Source organism: Pelophylax lessonae, assembly GCF_965119305.1.
Source record: "Pelophylax lessonae genome assembly, chromosome: 4".
Taxonomy (NCBI): Eukaryota; Metazoa; Chordata; class Amphibia; order Anura; family Ranidae; genus Pelophylax; species Pelophylax lessonae.
Window position 1 is genome coordinate 534,348,598 of NC_138771.1, and position 18,960 is coordinate 534,367,557.

At 44.2% G+C, this 18,960-nt stretch overlaps 1 protein-coding gene across 2 annotated transcripts in view; it reads right to left on the minus strand.

Annotated features, from left to right (window-relative positions):
• The window catches only part of LOC309553879 (uncharacterized protein C2orf42 homolog), an 80,024-nt gene that overhangs the window by 47,576 nt on the left and 13,488 nt on the right, over positions 1–18,960 (minus strand). For both annotated transcript variants that reach the window (XM_082255361.1, XM_082255360.1), the window contains exons 3-5: positions 15,278–15,403; positions 9,290–9,382; positions 2,516–2,620 (exon numbers count right to left, since the gene is read on the minus strand). In XM_082255361.1, coding sequence (XP_082111487.1) covers positions 2,516–2,620; positions 9,290–9,382; positions 15,278–15,403 — 324 coding nt within the window. The remainder of the gene's footprint in view (positions 1–2,515; positions 2,621–9,289; positions 9,383–15,277; positions 15,404–18,960) is intronic.

Here is an 18,960-nt window from a genome sequence, read left to right on the forward strand (position 1 = left end):
AGAGAGAGAGAGAGAGAGAGAGAGATATATATATATATATATATATATATATATATATATATATATATATATATATATATATATATATATATATATATATATATATATATATATATATATATATATCTGCAAAAGGGGCCAGCCAGAAGTGATCCAGCAGGACTTAAATTTTCTGACTAAAGTTTCCACTTTAACCACATACCTATAAAATCCCAATGAACCAGAGTAATGTATATAGTTTTACCCCATTTAAAATATTGGTAAATTAGGATTCTGGCACAAAGCACTGAAATTTACAAATGAATAAAAGGTTTTTTTTCCCCCCTGAGTGAATTAGACCTGTTTGAGGTAAACTTAAAATGTGAAAGAAGTTCTATGGTCATAGCATAACTTTTATTCTAGAACAGGGGTGTCAAAATGTGCCCCTCCAACTGTTGTGGAGAACATCAGCAATGTACAGGCGGTCCCGGGTTACAAACATCCGACTTCCAAACGACTCCTACTTACAAACGGAAGGGGAAGGAGACAACAGGAAGTGAGAGGAAATCTACCCCTAGGAAGGAAAATTCACTCCTGTAGGAGTTCTCATGGAAAAAAGGTGTCTCCACTGAAGCTTTATCACCAATCCTTGTTTCCACAACAACCCAAAATTTTCAAAATCCAATTGTCATAGGGACAGAAAGTGAGGTGACATCTTCTGAACAGGGGTACAGACAGCAAAACAAACATTACTGGGGTGGTAACCCTTCCCTATGCTATCCAAAAAACTTAAAAATTATTCTTTTGGCTGGAGCTACACCTAAAAAATATACCTGTTCCAACTTACAAACAAATTCGACTTAAGAACAAACCTACAGTCCCTATCTTGTTTGTAACCCGGAGACCGCCTGTAGTAGAAATAAAATCGATAGTTACTTTTGACAACCAAATATACTTTAAAAAAAAAAAAAAAAAAACCCTTTCATGTTGCGAGTGCTGTCTGTCTGCTGGCCATCTCTTTCCACAACTTCCTGGACTCCATGCATGCTTTGCAGCTTCACCTCTACAGTTTCTGTAAGGACTACATATCCCACTGTACCTTGCTTTTGCAAGCAGTGATTGCTGTACTGGCTACCACCTCCTGAAACTCCTCCTCTCAGCACCCCTGTAGTTCAGAAGGTAAGCTCTGTAAATTGTATGAAAAACGGCAGTGCCTACTCACTGGGCATAGTTAGAATTATTGAAAACACAATGTGGAAATAAATATAGGATTTACACTGACCATAAATACACTTCAAGGCACAATTTTTATTTTATTTTTTTAATTACCAGATTTTTTTTTTTTTTTTTTTTTTTAAAGCTAAACTTCAGGAGTTATTTGTATTGTATACTTACATTGGTTCAGCTTGGCACATGTAAGTAGGTGTTACTCATACCTGATGAACCACTAGTCAGCACTACTAAAGTAATACTTGCAATTGTCCAGGTTCTGCTTAGGTCCCATGCAAACAGCTGCTCCACTGCACATTGGTCACAGAGGGTTGCTCGCTCAGTACCGCGCCACCATTTATAGAACATTTTGTATTTTTTCATTGAATATTAGGCATTCTATGATTCATCAGGTTTAAGTAATGTACACCAACATTGTGTCAAGCTGGAACAGTGTAAGTATGCAATACAAATACTTCCTGTACCTCAGCTTTAACCAACATCATATACAGAAAGAAGCGCATTCTTTTGATCTGCGAATAAATGGAAAAAAAAAAGAAGAAGTAGATAGTAGTTTATAAACAGTGTCAGAAGGTCCATTTTTCTTTAAGAGCCATTTCACACTGAGGCGTTTGAAAGCTGACATAAAAAGCGGAGTGCTTTTGAGGCATTAGCAGTGTTTTTCTTTTTTTTTTTTTAAGGATATGCAATTTAAAAACTGCTTCAAGAACCATTTTGAGGCGCATTTGAAGCGCTTTTCAGGTGCTTCCCATTTATTTCAATGGAGAGGGGCGTTTTTGAGGCGCTTTTTTTTTTAGTGCTCCAAAGATGCTGCTTGCAGGATTTCCTTAACCACCCCCGCCCAGCGCATCGCCCCAGTGTGAAAGCATTCATTGATTCTAATGGGAATAGGTTGTTGTGAGCTTTTCAGGCACTTTCAATAGCGCCAAAGCACTTGAAAAGCACCTCAGTGACAGGGCTCTTACAGAAACAGCTATTAGAGCTGTTGGGTTTACACAACAACTACCGCGTGTCATTTGGCTGCCAACAATTGCCAGCAATTAAGGGGGAAGAGCAGTGGTGGGGCAGAAGGACGGGGCATGCGTCACACACCCTGTGTACTTCAATTAAATCTTTTTTTGCATTTGCAGCATGTACAATGTCCACAAGTGGTTTAACACAAGAGATGTGACAATCATACCCATGTGTACAAAATAAAAAAACATTGTTACTGATAGAGTATATTAAAATGCTACCAGTTTATGTATCTTGTTTAGCAGTATGCACCAGTTACTAGCAGCATTTATTACAGCCTCGGCGTACTCACCATCAAACTGATAATGCATAGTCTGATGAATTCGTTCAGTCACGCTGGACAGCCAGTCTGTGAAGGTCAGGGACACTTGGCCCTCATCCATCAACTGGTTAGAGGCTGAGGGGAAAAAATAAATAAACAAACAGAAAAAATAAAACGCACACATGTATCACAAGATTTTCATTTAGCCTCGGTTCACACTAGGGCGACCTGTGAGGCGACCTGGTCGCCTCACGGGTCGCCGCAGGTCGCCTCCCATAGGGAAGCTGCGGACCCGTTCTAATAGGAGCGACACAAGTCGCTCCGACCTAGAAAAAGGGTCCGGAGCTTCTTTGGGGCGACCAGGAGGCGACCGCCATAGACTTCAATGTTATGAAGTCCGTGGCGGCCGCTCCGAGGTCGCGGCGCGCTGTTCGCACCGCGATCTCGGAGGTCGCCCCTGAAAGTAGCGTTGCGCTAGTGTGAACCGGCGCTTAAAAAAAAGCACAAATAACGCTCAATACTGGCCAACATGCCCAGTACTGATGTCACTGAAAGAGATACAGTATCATACAACATAATTCACATAAAGTCAAAAAAAGTTGATGAGACTTTGAAAAAGGTGCCCATATAGATTTAGAACCCCAACAATGTGTACAATAAAATCTTTTTTTTTTTAAATCATCAATATTTATTATTATTATTGATCTCTTGATCTTTAAAAATACAGTTTTAACTACTTGCCGCCAGCCCACAGTCAGACAGCGGATCGGTGAGGCTCTCATTCTGGGAGGACGTCCATTCTCGTGCGCCCGCGGGGGCATGCAGCAAGGCGGCCGCGCAGTGTTCCTAGGACACGGCGCAAACCAGATCTTGGTAAAGAGCCAATGACATGGCTCCTTACCAATGTGATCGACTGTGTCCAATCACAGCCGGTCACATGTATTATGAGGAAGGGCCGTTTATCGGCACTCCTCGCCTCACACTGTCAGAGTGTGTAGCGAGGAGAGCCGATCAGCAACTCCTCCTCAAAGGGGAGTCCAGGACAGGTAATCAGGCCAGTGATCTTTAGTGCCCTGATTACAGTAAAGAAATAAACAGTGCACATCAGTGACATTAATCAATGCCCACCAGTGATGTCATTCAGTATCCATCTGTGCTGCTCATCAGTGCAGCCCATCATTGACCCCAATCAGTGTCACCTCATCAGTGCCCATCAGTGCCACCTCATCAGCGCACATCAGTGAAGGAGAAAAATTACTTTTTCTTCAAATTTACTGACAGAAATTAGGAACAACTTTATTTTCAAAATTTTCAGTCTTTTTTTCTAGAAAAAAATAAAAAACCCAGCGGTAAATAAATACCACCAAAAGAAAGCCCTATTTGTGTGAAAAAAAAAAAAAAAAAATGATAAAAAATGTAATTTGGGTACAGCATTGCATGACCAGGAAATTGTCAAAGTGTGAGAGCACTGAAAGCTGAAAATTGGCCTTGGCAGGAAGGGGATGAAAGGGCCCTTTATTGAAGTGGTTAAAGCCTCCATGAGGCCATTACTAATATAATACTAGAACGACAAAACACAATCCACCACACACATAATAGAATTATGCCCTCAGTACCCCTAGCCTTCATCTTTTCTATAAATCATTAACAGCTTGCATAACAAGTTGTTTTATACACTCTCAATGCATTAGGCTACATTCACACCTGAGCGTAGCGTTTTCGTGCGTTTTTTTAACGCGATTTTTACAGGCGTTTTTTGTGCAGGCGTTTTTAGATTGAATAGAAACCAATGGAAAACGCCTGTATTCTGCCCAAAAAGAAGCTCATGTACTTTTTTGAGCGTTGGGCGTTTTGCTTACAGCGTCAAAACGCTCAGATGTGAACAGGGGCCATTGAAATGAATAGGATTTGTCTTGTTGGGCGTTTTGAGAGCTGATCCTAGAGCAGAAAAACTCCCCAAAAACGCCCCAAAACGCCTACATGTGAACGGAGCCTAAAAGACAACTGGATATGTTTGTAATGCAAACGTATTGAAATATAGAAAGACAGAAAGGCGAGGGTAATGAGGGAAGACTGTGAAGCCATAATTAATTATATGTACAATATATACAGTCAAGGCAAAATATATTGGCATTCTTGCATTTGTCAGGTAATGCACCAGAAAATTGTTGCAATTACAAATGTTTATGCATGCTCATTTTTTATATATTTTGTTTGTATTGGTACGACACAAAAAAGTGGAAAAACAAAAAGCCAAATCTGACACATTTCACACCAAACTCCAAAAATGAACGAACAAATGTATTGGCAATATAATATTTGGTAGCACACCCCCTGGAAAAAATAACTGAAATCAATGGCTTCCTGTAACCAGTGCTGTATCTTGGCCTAGGCCAACAAGGCCCAGGCCTAGGGCAGCATTTTGTAGGGGGGGGGGGGTAGCAAAATGTTTGGACTTGTGTGTGCTGCCACTGATATTATATTCATTTGAATAATGACTATGGATTTTTAATTTATTATACAAATAAGTGGCATGATCATGTTTACAATCAGTGGCAGCAAACACAAGTCCAAATATGTTAAATAACTGATGGGGCTGCACTGATATGACAGCACTGATATGCTGCACTGATGGGCCCTGATGGCCACTAATGAGTTGCCAATGGTGGGTACTGATAAACTGCACTGATGGGCACTAATGAGGCTGCATTGATAAGGCAGTGCTGATATGCTGCACTGATGGGCATGAGGCGGCACTGATAGGCTTCACTGATGGGGCTGCACTGATATGGTGCCCTGATGGGCACTGATAGGCTGCACTGATGGCCACTGATGAGACGGCACTGATATGATGCACTGATAGGCTGTACTGGTGGCCACTGATGGGGCTGTACTGATGGCCACAGATGGGGCTGTACTGATGGCCACAGATGGGGGCTGTACTGATGGCCACAGATGGGGGCTGTACTGATGGCCACAGATGGGGGCTGTACTGATGGCCACAGATGGGGGCTGTACTGATGGCCACAGATGGGGGCTGTACTGATGGCCACAGATGGGGGCTGTACTGATGGCCACAGATGGGGGCTGTACTGATGGCCACAGATGGGGTGGGGCTGTACTGATATGCTGCACTGATGGGCAGTAATGAGGCTGCACTGATGGGCTCTGATAGACTGTGGTTGTGATCTGTGGTTTACAGATGACAGGGCGGGTCATAAACAGGAAGGAGTGTGGCCTTTACAGGAAGAGGTGGGTCAGATTTCAATTGGGGTTGCACAAGTTTAGTCAGGCCTAGGGCAGTATAAAACCTAAATACACCACTGCCTGTAACCATCAATGAGTGTTACACCTCTCTACTGGAATTTTGGACCACTCCTCTTTCACCAACTGCTCCAGGTCTCTCAGGTTGGAAGGGTTTCTATTCCCATCTGCTGATGAGATCTCTCCACAGGTGCTCTATGGCAGTGGTCCTGAACCCTGGTCCTCAGGGCCCAACAACAGGCCAGGTTTGCAAGATAACTGAAATTCATCCCAGGTGATATAATTTGCTGCTCAGTGATTGCAGTACTCTAGTCTGCATCTCCCCAAGGTAATACTTAAAATCTGGCCTGTTAGTGGGCCCTGAGGACTGGAGTTGAGGACCACTGCTCTATGGGATTTAGATCTGGACTGGCCAGTTCAGTACTCTCCAGCACTTTGTCTTAAACCATTTCTGGATGCTTTTTGACGTGTGCTTTGGGTCATTGTTCTGCCGTAACACCCATGACCTCTGATGGAGACCCAACTTTCTGTCACTGGGCCCTACATTGCACCCCAGAGTTCTTTGGTAGTCTTCAGATTTTAGAATGTCATGCACACAGTCAAGACATCCAGTGCCTGAAGCAGTAAAACAACTTCAAAACATCAGTGAACCTCCACCATGTTTGACTGTAGGGACTGTATTCTTTTCTTTAAATGCCTCATTTCTTTTTTTCAAAACAATAGAATGATAGGCTTTACCAAAAAGCTGTAATTCTGTTTCGTCTGTCCACAGCACATTCTCCCAAAATTATTTTTGCAAACCCTTTGATCACTTTTTCTCTTTTGTCCATGTCTAGGGAGATTTGCTACGGTGCCATTGGCTGTAAACTTCTTGACAATGTTGCATACAAGAACATTAAGATCTCTGGAGATGGATTTGTAACCTTGATATTGTCCATGCTTTTCCACAATTTTTGTTCTCAAATCCTCAGACAATTCTTTGCTGCTCTTTTTCTTCTCCATGCTCAGTGTGGCACACAGAGACACATAATAGAAAGGTTGAGTAAAATTTTCACCATTTTAACTGGTTGCGGTGTGGTTTCTATATTGTCAGCACCTGTTAATTGATACAGGTGAGTTTAATTACAAATTACAGGAGAATTACAATCAATTTCTTACAATTTTGAGAAGGTGCCAATACTTTTGTCCAGTCCATTTTTGGAGTTTTGCCTGGAAAGTGTCACATTTGGTTTTTGGTTTCCCCACTTTTGAAACATGAGAATGCCAAAAAATGTGTAATTGCAACAATTTTCTGGGCAAGTGGTGCATTATCTGACAAAAATGCAGGGGTGCCACTATTATTGGCTATGACTGTATGTGGTAAAATCTGTTTTATGGTTAATATATCAGTACTAGCCTTGTGGAGGATTTAAAATAGAAGGTTTTAGAAATCAAGAGATTTTAAATGTTAATAAAAATTATTTGGATTATGATAAAAATGTTGGTGTTCTAAATCTTCTTCACAGGCACCTTGAAAGTTCCATCAACATTTTGGACTATTTTACAGTAAGACAAGGCATGGTGATGCCGATTTTGCAGTTCCAGTTAAAATTCACATGAAACTGTCAGCAATCTATAATACTCTACCCAGGAGACAGAAAGCAGCAATTGTACTATGGGTACATTTAAATGCTCTGCAGTTACTTTGGATGTTGTGCTCATCAGATTACTTAAATACTTTGAATGACTTAGAGCATGCACACCTATTAGGAGCTCCTCTGAAGTAATTCTAAACTAAGAGAGATATTAAGGCTTGGTTCCCATTGATGCGATGCGGGAAACCCTGCGAATCCATTGCGGGTTCTGACACCGCACCCGACTTGCAGGCAGTTCACACTACCATATGCAAACCACTGGGAGTGTCAATACAAAGTTAATGACACCCCCCCCCCCCCCTTTGGTTTGCATATCGCAGTGAGAATTGTCAATTCGGATAGGAAATCGGATCGCATGGGTGTTCGCACCCATGCGATCTGATTCTTGTGCGGACCAAAAAAAGGGTCCTGCGGGACTTTGGTCCGAATGCGATGCAAATTTAGCCATACAATCTGTTTGGCTGATTTTGCAACACACAGACATCCCATGCCATTTGCTTAGCAGTGCGGTAGGAAACACATGCATTGTCTTCCATCACACCAATGTTAACCGAGCCTTAGGCTGCTATTTTGTATTTCATCTACTAAAGTACCATTTTTCTAGCTAAACCATAGTGCTTTGGAAAACCAATTGCACTATGTATACAGACTGCCAGGCATGGGTAGTTCAGTGCAGGGGCGTAACTAGAACCTTCAGTGCCCTAGTACAAGAAACCATGAAGGGCCCTTCCCACTGATCCCAGGGCCCTTTATTACAGTCCCGCAGCAGGCCGCCTTCCTGCCATTACCCCAAGGTGGCGGAACTCCACTCGCAAGTGCGATCCTGTTAGTTCCGCCACTATTATCAGTATTTTATTTTTGTTGCTTTATTATTTTTTTTTTACACAGTTTTAATTGTATTTATTTTTTCAATTCTATTATTTACAACCTCTGTTGGGGGGACCTTGGTGAAATATCAGGGGCCTAAACAGGCCCAATGTTTCATATTTCAGACAGAAAAAGGGACTGGGAACAGATTCTTCAGTCCCTTTCTCTGCAGCTTCAGCTGTACAAAATGAATAAATGAACAGGAATAGCTCTGTACAGAGCTTCCTGTTCACTCATGAACTGAAGCATAGTAAACACAGTTTACTAAGCTGCATCTATTACGGAATAAAAAAATAATAAAAAAATCACTGACTATTCATTAAGACAAGGAAGGAGCCGGTGAATGACACATTTACAGGTCCCTTTCCCTGCTCTTCATCCTGACAGATCCCTGCAGCAGCAGGCAGGAGGTGGGGAAGCCCGGCAGTTCTGCGAGAAGGCCAGGGAAACACACAGGGGCACAGAGCAGTAGGACAGGGATAGGTTTAGGGGTATAGTAAGATAAATTTATGAGTATTTTCAACTTAATCTTACTATACCCCTAAACCTATCCTTTAGGATCCGTTCACATCTAGGCGTCCCAGATCGCGGGCGGAATCGCCACGATTCTGTCCGCGATCTCGGTTTGAAGCAAATTGCAGGACAGGCTTGCAATCCCTATTACTTCCAATGGCACCCTGATTGCGGTGTGAATTTATCACGATTGTCGTAGAATCGCTCAAACAGAATCACGGGATGCCTGCTACCCAAAAGAAGTTCCATCACACTGCGATCGGGTGCCCTTGGAAGTAACGGGGATCGGGAAGCGCATCCCGTGATTTGCGTCGATTTGGGGCAATTTCGCCTGCGATCTGCGATGCCTAGATGTGAATGGAGCCTTAAAGTGGACCCAACTGCCAATATTATTATTATGAAAAGCATAATATCACAAAATAATTCAATCATGCTGATAATACCATGTATATCACCCATGCATCACAGTCCACAGTGCCAAAAAGTCCACACCCAAATAGCAGCAGTGAAAAAAAGTGTTGTGTACCTGGTCGCTTTGTTGCTGAATTGACTGGTGTTTTCTTTGCTGTATTCTTCTTCCCACTATTAAGGATAGCCTCTTGTACCAGAGAGTTCGTACCTTAAACACATGAAGAATAGAGAATACATCAAGAACAATTCTTTCAGGTTATACAAGTGAAAAAAAAAAAAAAAATTGAGAGCTTTATTTGTCAAAAGAAAGTAAAGGGGAGTACCATCCTAGTAAATAAAGCTCAAAAAGATAGAGAACAAAACTTGAAACTTATGAACAGCGCAAATGTCATCCTTCAAAAAGGTCCAGGTCACCATGGGTAAATAGAGCAAAAAGTTTAACAGTCAACATACTTTAACCAGTTCCAGGTCATCCACTGCCCCGTGGGTAGGGCCTGAATGGAATAGGCCTGAATCACTGTTGGTCGGATCCATCTACAAAAATGGTCGCAGAGGAAGCAGACAACACTTTACGAGCACAAAGAGAGAGTCTGACTTCCTGAAAGACTCTGCAACTGCCAGGTACACCCTAATTGCCCGGACCACATCCAAGGCATGCAAGGCAATTTCCTTCGGATTTTTAGGCCTGGGACAAAAGGGAAGGCAACACAATATCTTAATTCAAATGAAAATCAGAGACAAGCTTGGAAGGAACGACGGACAGGGGCGAAGAGCCCTCTTATCTCTGTAAATCATCAGGTAAGGTGAACGACAGGATAACGCCGCCAGTTCCGACACCCTGCACGCCCGCACCCTGTGCGTAAGCAGGGGAATCTGAGGGTTCTTAAAGGGGGTTTCTGGAGGACCAAAAGCACCGAATTGAGGTCCCAAGGCGGCATTGGAGCCCGCACTGGAGGAACCAAACGTCGGACACCCTGAAGAAAGTGTGTGGCCAAAGGTCGTTGGAAGAAAACCGCCAAAGCCGACACCTGGCTCTTGATGGTACTCAAGGCCAATTTCTGTTCAACCCCCCGTTGAAGGAAGGTCAAGATCCAACCCACCAAGAAGGAGCGAGGATGAACCCAAAGAGACTCACACCACGCAATGTGGATTCCACCGGAACAGACAAAGCTGGAGCGCTCGGAGCTCCAAGACGCTGATCGGGAGCGACCACGTCCCCTGGGCGCAAAATGTGCCCAGAACTCCTCCCCAGCCGACAGGCTGGCATCCGTGGTGACAACCGTCCATAATAAAGGTCTGAAGGACCGACCCTGTGTCAAAGACTGCGGCCAACACCACCACAGAAGATCCAACCCAGATGACTCAAGGAAAAACTCCTTTCCAAGCACTGAGGTGTCCTGTCCCACCTGTCCAGGATCTCCGCTTGCAGAGACCTGGTGTGAAATTGAGCAAACAGAACTGCTTCTAAGACCGAGACCAGCCGTTCCAAAACCCGCATGCAGGTCTGCAAAGAGGAGAGATCGTTGTTCCTGAGAGTTCCGATCTCCTCCTGCAAAGTCCCGATTTTTATCCTCCGGAAGGAAGACCCGAGATTGAGCAGAGCCCAGGACCATCTAGGTACTGGAAACGAGTAGAGGGAGTCAGTGCAGACTTCTGAAATTGACGGCCCACTCAAACTCCTGAAGCGTCTGAACCTTCACAGCCAGATCTTTTGCCAAGGTTACACAAGAGTTCGACCTTACAGGAGGTCGTCTAGGCAACCGATGACCGCAATGCCCCATAAATGCAGCAAAGCTAGACCGGAGCCAACACCTTGGTGAAAACCCTGGGAGCTGAAGCGAAACTGAAAGGCAACGCCACAAACTGGTAATGCTCCCCAGCCACCGCGAAGCCGAAGCAGCTCTGATGACCCTCGAAAATAGGGGAGGTGGAGATACGCATCCTGCAAGGCGATGGATGCAGTAATTCCCCTTATTGTAACACTGACTGGATGGATCCCATCCTGAACGTCCCGCACAAAGCGGTTCAGGGACTACCAGTCCAGAATCGGACACACCGTGCCCTCTTTCCTGGGCACCGTGAACAGGTTGGAGTCAAAACCGCGAAAACTTTTTGCGAAAAAGAACGGGTACAATGACTTCGTGTGCAAGCAAACCGTGCACAGCCCCCATGAGATCTCTGAGACGATCAGGGGGCAGCTGAAGAATGGACGGGAGGAACCCGTCTGCGGGGCGAGATCAACTCGATCTCTCTGAACAAACTGGTTCGTAAACCCACCTGTCCTGAATGCTGGACAACCAGGTTCCCGAAAAGAAAGAGACATCCCCCAACCCGACAACGGGGAGGGCTTCCCTTTAAGGAAGAGGTGGACTGGGCCGCTGAACCAGACTGACCGGCGTTTGGCTTACCCGACCATGGCTCCTCGTGGCCACCGGGAAGGCGGAAGGGTGTACCCTTTTTCTGTGTCCCAAAGGCACGAAGGCAATTATGTTGAGTCTTGAAGGGGGGCCCCCTCCGCGTACGGGGGAGCTCTCCCTTGGTGACCTGGGGCAGACGAGCACTCTTACCTCCCGTGAGCCAAGTAATCCACCTCATCAAGAGTTACCCCAAAAAGACGACCCCCCTCATAGGGGACTTCAGACACCGTCTTTTAGGACGCGCGGTCAACCAACCAGCACTTTAACCAGGTAATGCGGTGGATTGCAATCCCCTCCGCTGACAACCGGGCGACCAACGGAGCCACTTCCAAAGCCACGTCGCCCAGGAAGCTCGCAGTGTGGATGAACTGATCCTGCTGCAAAGCCCCTTGCACCATGTCATGAGCGCCTGAGAGGCCATCACTGAGGCAAAACACAGGTTGCAACAGGGAACCCGCCACTAGATAAAAAGTGGCGGGCAAGCGCTTCCACACGCCTATCACCCGGATCCCTGAATACTGGGAATCCCCTACTGGCAAGTAAGGTGAACTTATTCAGCCTAGACCCAGTGTGATCCCCTGCTTGGGGACACCGACCAACGTTCGTCTACCGCCTCCAAAAAAACGGAGAGCAGGTGGAAAAACGCTTAGGCACCGCCAACATGCGCTAAATGCGCCGCCACTGGCCATTGACAATCTCGGGAAAATCCACCGGGCAAGAAAAATGCCTGACCCGACAGTCTGGCCCTTTAAAAAAATTGACGGTTCCTGCACCCCGCCCCTGCAATCTGCACCAATTGAAAGAGCCGCTTGAGAAAACACACTAGCAAAAAAAAAAAAAAAAAGAATTTGATTTGGTAAAATAATGGCCGAGATATAAGCAAAAATCCCCAGCCTGTCAGCCCATTTTACACAGGATGAAAAAATGGGAGAGGAGGAGGAAGTGACCTCACATCGCTAGAGGCCAGCCCTCAAGCCCAGAGAAAAGATGTCTATTGAAAGTCAATGACAAAAGTCACAGGGAAAATGGCCGCTGCCCTTACTAGGCATGTTGCCCACATCCAAGATGGCGCCCGAACAGGAGCCGGAGCAGAAATCTCACATGGCTTCTGTATTACACAGAGCTAGGAATCTGCAAACCACTAAAGTGGCGGCCGCTCCAAACGGCTGCAAAATAAATGCACCAAACACATTTCTGGCTATTAGCAGGGACCCCAGGGAGACCCCCACAGCATTCCCATGCAGTGCCCCCAGCGGGGGCAGGGAGGGGAGGGAAAAAAACCCCAACCCGGCCACAAGGGAGATCCTACAAAGACCGCCACAGCCCTGTTATCCCCTAGGAGTGGGCCCACAACTCCCCAAACATCCCCAGGGACAAGGGGGTTCAGTACTCACCAGTCCAGCAGCGGGCACCGCTCAAAAACGGGAGGCCTCCCACCCTAAGTGGAGGTGCTTTCAGCTAAGGAGAGAAGCTGGCAACACGCGGGCGATCCGGGTTGAGACATCCTCTGCGAAGCGAGCTCCGGTGGCTCGTTCCCATATGGAGGGGCACTGTCGTTGCGAGGCCTGGGCGTACCAGTAACCTGCCACGCTCGTTGGCAGGCTGGGACTCCATAAGGATCTATGATACCCAGTCCGAGGCCCAGCTCTGCAGTCACTTGTAGTCCTCCAGGAAAGGAATTCCTGACTAACTAGTGATAGTGAGAAGAAATAAAAATCTATTGCGTAAAGAGAAAAAACACTGAAATCCAGAAAAAAAAAAAAATATATATATATATTATATATATATATATATATATAGGAAAAACCAAGACGCTAGGTCTCAGCAGAGAAAGACCTAAAGCTCTGCTCCTGAAGCTAGACAGCATGAAACTGAAGTAATATCAGATTGGGTTTCTGGTAATGGCTGCGGGATGGCCCCCTAGTGGCGTGCTGAGGTACAAAAGTTTTTTTGTATTAACCTGATAATTATCTGCCTAGTCTGCTCCTGCAGAGTGCGCCATTACCCATTAGTGAAGGCTAATACCATCGGGCGGCGACTGTCAGAAGACGTAAGAGAAAATTGATTTTTGTCTTACCGTAAAATTCTTTTCTCTGAGGTTCACTGACGGACACAGCACCCATTTCTTCTTAGACCCTTGGGCTTATGCTGCTCTTATTTCAGAAGAAGGACTAGACGAAAAACAATTTTGGCTACGCCCCTGAGGCAGTCCAAGGGGGTATGCCATAATTTCCTGCTATAGGACTTCAGGTTGTAACAAGCAGTGTCAGAAGAATACATAACTCAGTCCAACAGAGGGGCAGGTGCTGTGTCCGTGAGTGAACTTCAGAGAAAAAGATTTTACGGCAAGAAAAAAAAAAATCTATTTTTTCTCTTTTGTTCACTGACGGACACAGCTCCATGTCTTCTTAGACCCTTGGGACGTCCTAAAGCAGGGTCAATATGAGGGGAGGGAAAACACAGAAGGAAATATAATTCCCAACAAGTGCTAAACATAGTCAGTCAATCAGGTAAACCAGTAGCTCAACCAAGAACAACTGGAGCTCACCACCAGGAAAAAATACACCCTCAAGAGGCAGGAGCCTCTGCAACCCCAGCCTGCAAAACTTTGAAGTACATCCACCTTCTAAAACTTTGTGAACATGTGTACAGATCACCACGTAGCCGCCATGCACACCTGAACCACTGACGCCTGATGATGGAAGGTCCAGGAATATTTTCACAAATATTTTCAAAAGGAGGCGTCAGTCTATTTGTGGGGAAACAAAGGACCACGCAATTACCAGTTAAGCAGTGCAGTGCTAAATTGCAAAAAGTGCTCTGGTCAGGAAGTGGGTAAAACCTTTTGAAGCTGAAGTGGGTAATAAGGCCTGCAATTAAGTATTCTTATTTTTGTTTTAAAGGGCGCATAAACCAGCAGTGAATTGACATTTTTCATATGACAAGACCCAAATATCTCATGCAACATTCTTTTGTTAATTGCCCCACTCGCTTTTCATTAGGTCAGAGACAAGCTTGAAGTAAGTGTCACAAAAGATTAATGGGCTGCCACAGCTGACCTTTAGTTGTCTGGTTACTAGAGTTGCACCAATGCCAATGCAGATACTGAGTATTTTCAAAATTACAAAATTAATAAGCTAAAATCGAACTGCAAAGAATGGTATGCGATTTGAACAGAAATGCAGTGCAATTCCTGTCTGAATCGAACGCAGTTTCCTGCACCGCTCCTGTGTGAACCCAGGCTTGTCAATGCGTTCAGCCTGGGTTCACACAAGAGCAGTGGGGGAAACCAAATGCGATTTGGACAGGAATTGCACCACATTATTGTTCAAATCACATGCGATTCTTTGCAGTGCAATTTGAGCCCATTCATTTTGTATAGGATCAAATCGCACTGCAAAAGGCATCAGTACTCAGTACTGGTGAGTACTTGACCGAAAGTATCGGTGCAACCCTACTGGTTTTCATACTTGCTTACTGGTTGTGGTACTGACCAAATCACAAACCCAAAAGAAGCATTCCAATCTTAAAATTCAGAAGTCTAAATTTACATACTTGTTCTAGGTCAGTGACCCAAAGTACTACTTAGAAGAGGGACAGCATGCCAGCCAGGAAACAAGCATGTTCAGCAATTCCAGTTTTAAATTTCCAGTATTAAACTTAAAGAAAATACATAGACCTATCACCTGGGGAGTCATCTTTTCTCAGTTTCTTGGGTTTTAGCAATGGTGAGGATTCTTCATGTATCTGCACCACGGTTTCCACAGTTTCCATCTTGCTGTCGGTTTCTAAGACTGTGATCTCTTTTAGGCCTGTGCAATTTTAACAAACATGTCAAATATCTTAACATATCTTAACTTGTTGCATTTAATAGATCACAAATAACTATGAAAAAGGTCAAAAGTGAGCCTCACCATGAAAAGAAGAATCCAACTGCCTGCATTACCCAAAAAAAAAAAACACTTTTTTTAACCGCTTGCCGACCGCCGCACGACTATTTACTGCGGCGGTCAGCCCCTCACAGGCAGAGCGACGTAGGTCTATGTCGCTAGCCTGGGAGGGTCTAGGGAGCGAGCGCGCGCCACTGGAGGCGCGCTCCCGAACCCCCCCCCACGCGTGTGACCGGTGGACCCGATGTCAGCCGGTCACTCGGCGATCGTCGGTACAGCGGGAGAAAGGCAGGCGGCTGATGTAAACAAGCCGCCTGTCATTCTCCCCTGTGTAGAAACAGTGATCATACGGTTCTACTATGTAGGACCATTGATCATTGTTCCTACACATCAAGCCACAGCCAATCACAGTTAGACAGACAGACAGAAATGTCACTGGTAACCCCAAAAGTGTCAGTCAAGGGTCCAATCTGTCCGCCGCAATGTCGCAGTACCGCAAAAAAAAAAAAAAAAAAAAAAAAAACACAGATCGCCGCCATTACGCGTTAAAAAAAAAAAAAACAACAAAAATCTTTCCCTTTGTTAGTAAACGCGATAACATTTGCGCAAACCAATCAAAATACGCTTTATGCATTTTTTTTTTACCAAACATATGTAGCAGAAAACAAATTGGCCAAAAATGTTAAAAAAATTTTGATTTTTACATTTTTTTGGGGGGGAATTTCATATAAAAAAAATGTGAAAAATATTGTTATTTTTGCAAAATTTACGCTCTTTTTTTGTTTATAGCGCATGATCAAAAAATCGCACAGGTGACCAAATACCACCAAAAGAAAGCTCTGTTTGTGGGAAAAAAAGGATGACAAATTTGTTTAGGTACAGCGTCGCACAACCGCGCAAATGTCCGTTAAAGTCACGCAGTGCCAAATCGCAAAAAAAAACCCTGGTCGGAATGGGGGTAAAATCTTCCGGGGCTTAAGTGGTTAACTACAGTTATGAAGACATGCAACCTGTCAAAGTGATATGACTGGCCTCAGCTCCAATCACAAAGTTCTCTCTGTTGCAGTAAGCTAAGAGAAAAACTCTTTGACATAATGCAGGCTCAACACTACAGCCTACATTTTGTGAATGGGCCACAAAATGCAGAATACATATTTTGTGTAAATGAGACCCTTAGGTCTGGTATATCAAAAAAACACGAGGAGGATAGTCATTTACTGACATATGTTAACAATGTTGGTTGTGTTCATATTAAAAGTGTACAGTGGGGAAAATTATTTGATCCCCTGCAGATTTTGTAAGTTTACCCACTTACAAAGAAATGAGGGGGCTAAATAAATGAAGGGTCTATAATGGTCATCATAGGTGTATTTTAAATGATACAGACAGATAATCAACCAAAAATCTAGAAAAAAAATAAAAACAACAACAATTGATACAAATGTTATAAATTGAGTTGCAGTTCAGTGAGTAAAATCAGTATTTGATCCCTAAGCAAACATGACTGAGTACTTGGTGGAGAAACCCTGGTTTACAAGCAGAGGTAAGACATTTCTCGTACTTAGTAACCAGGTTTGCATACATCTCAGGAGGAATTTTGGTCCACTCTTCTTAACAGATCTTCTCTAAATCATTAACATTTTTTGGCTGTCGCTTGGTAACTCCAAGTTTCAGCTCACTCCATACATTTTCTGTAGGATTAAGGTCTGGAGACTCGCTAGGCCACTCCATGACCTTAACGTGCTTCTTCTTGAGCTACTCCTTTGTTGCCTTGGCGGTATGTTTTGGGTCATTGTCACGCTGGAAGACCCATCTTCAGAGTTCTGGCTGGGGGAAGAAGGTTATCACCCAAGTTTTTACAATACATGGCCCTTATAATTGACCCCTCAATGCGGCAAAGTTGGCCTGTACCTTTAGCAGAGAAACAGCCCCAAAGCATAATGTTTCCACCTCCGTGCTTGACTGTAGGGATAACGTTCTTAGGGTCATAGTCAACATTTTTTTTCCTCCAAACACGGCGAGTTAAGTTATTGCCAAAAAGCTCAAATTTTGGTCTCATCTGACTTTCTCCCAATCCGTTTGAAGCATTTAGATGTTCATTGGCAAACTTCAGACGGGCCTGTATTTCTGCCTTAAGGAGGGGGACCTTGCAAGCGCTGCAGGATTTCAATCCATGGCGTATTGTCTTACCAATGGTTTTTTGGTAACTGTGATCCCAACTGCCTTGAGATCATTCAAAAGCTCCTCCACTGTGGTTCTGGGCTGATCCCTCACTTTTCTCATGGTCATCCTTACCCCATAAGGCAAAATCTTGTACGGTTCTCCAGACCCAGGGCGATTGATGGTTATTTTGTATTTCTTCCACTAACAAATAATAACTCCATCAGTTGTCTCCTTCTCACCAACCTTCTTGCTGATGGTCTTGTAGCCCATTCCAGCCTTGTGCAGGTCTACTTTCTTGTCCCCGACGTCCTTTGACAGCTCTTTGGTCTTGCCCATGATGGTTTGAAAGGAAGAAAGATTCTGTGGACAGGTGTCTTTTATACACATAACGAGTTGTCGTTAGGAGCATCTTAAAATGGACAGGACTAATCTGTGTACCACATGAGCACATACTGTAGCCAGTCTGTGGAAGCCAGAAATAGTTGGTTGGTATGGGATCAAATACTTATTTTACTCACTGAACTGCAACACAATTTATAACATTCGTATCATGTGTTTTTTCTGGATTTTTGGTTGATAGTCTGTCTCTATCATTTAAAGTACAACTATGATAAAAATGGATAGACCCTTCATTTCTTTGTTAAGTGGGCAAACCTACAAAATCAGCAGGGGATCAGTGGTATGAGCAATTTACACATGACATGATTACCACCATAGTTTCCAATCAATATTCTTGAAATTATAAGTAAAACCAAAAAAATAAATTGCTGTACATTTATACTGTATAGCACATTGTATGCATGTGCTGTTTTTAGTATTATTTACTGAGAAAATTATATCTGCACACTAAGTTTTTAAAATGAATAGCTGATTAAGGGCTTATTTACACTTGCTTCAACTTTGAACACACATTAAAGCACCTACCGTTTCAACATGCTTTTTTGATATTTTGTTGATGCTTCAGTGATGCTTTTTTGGAGCTTTAATGAAGTTTGGCAAATGCACTGTATGTGTTGGTTTTCGGTTTGAAAGGGGCCCAATAGAACCCCAGCCCAGTTGTACACCCACTCAGCTAATCCCCAGTTAATTAGTTCCCCACGTTCAGAAGATCCTCTCCACTCAGTAGTAACGCTCAGCTCTGCCGATCCCCTCCACCTCAGTAGTAACCCCCAGCTCTGCCGATCCCCCACTCAGTAGTAACCCCCAGCTCTGCCGATCCCCCCACTCAGTAGTAACCCCCAGCTCTGCCGATCCCCCCACTCGGTAGTAACCCCCAGCTCTGCCGATCCCCCCACTCGGTAGTAATCCGTGGAAGT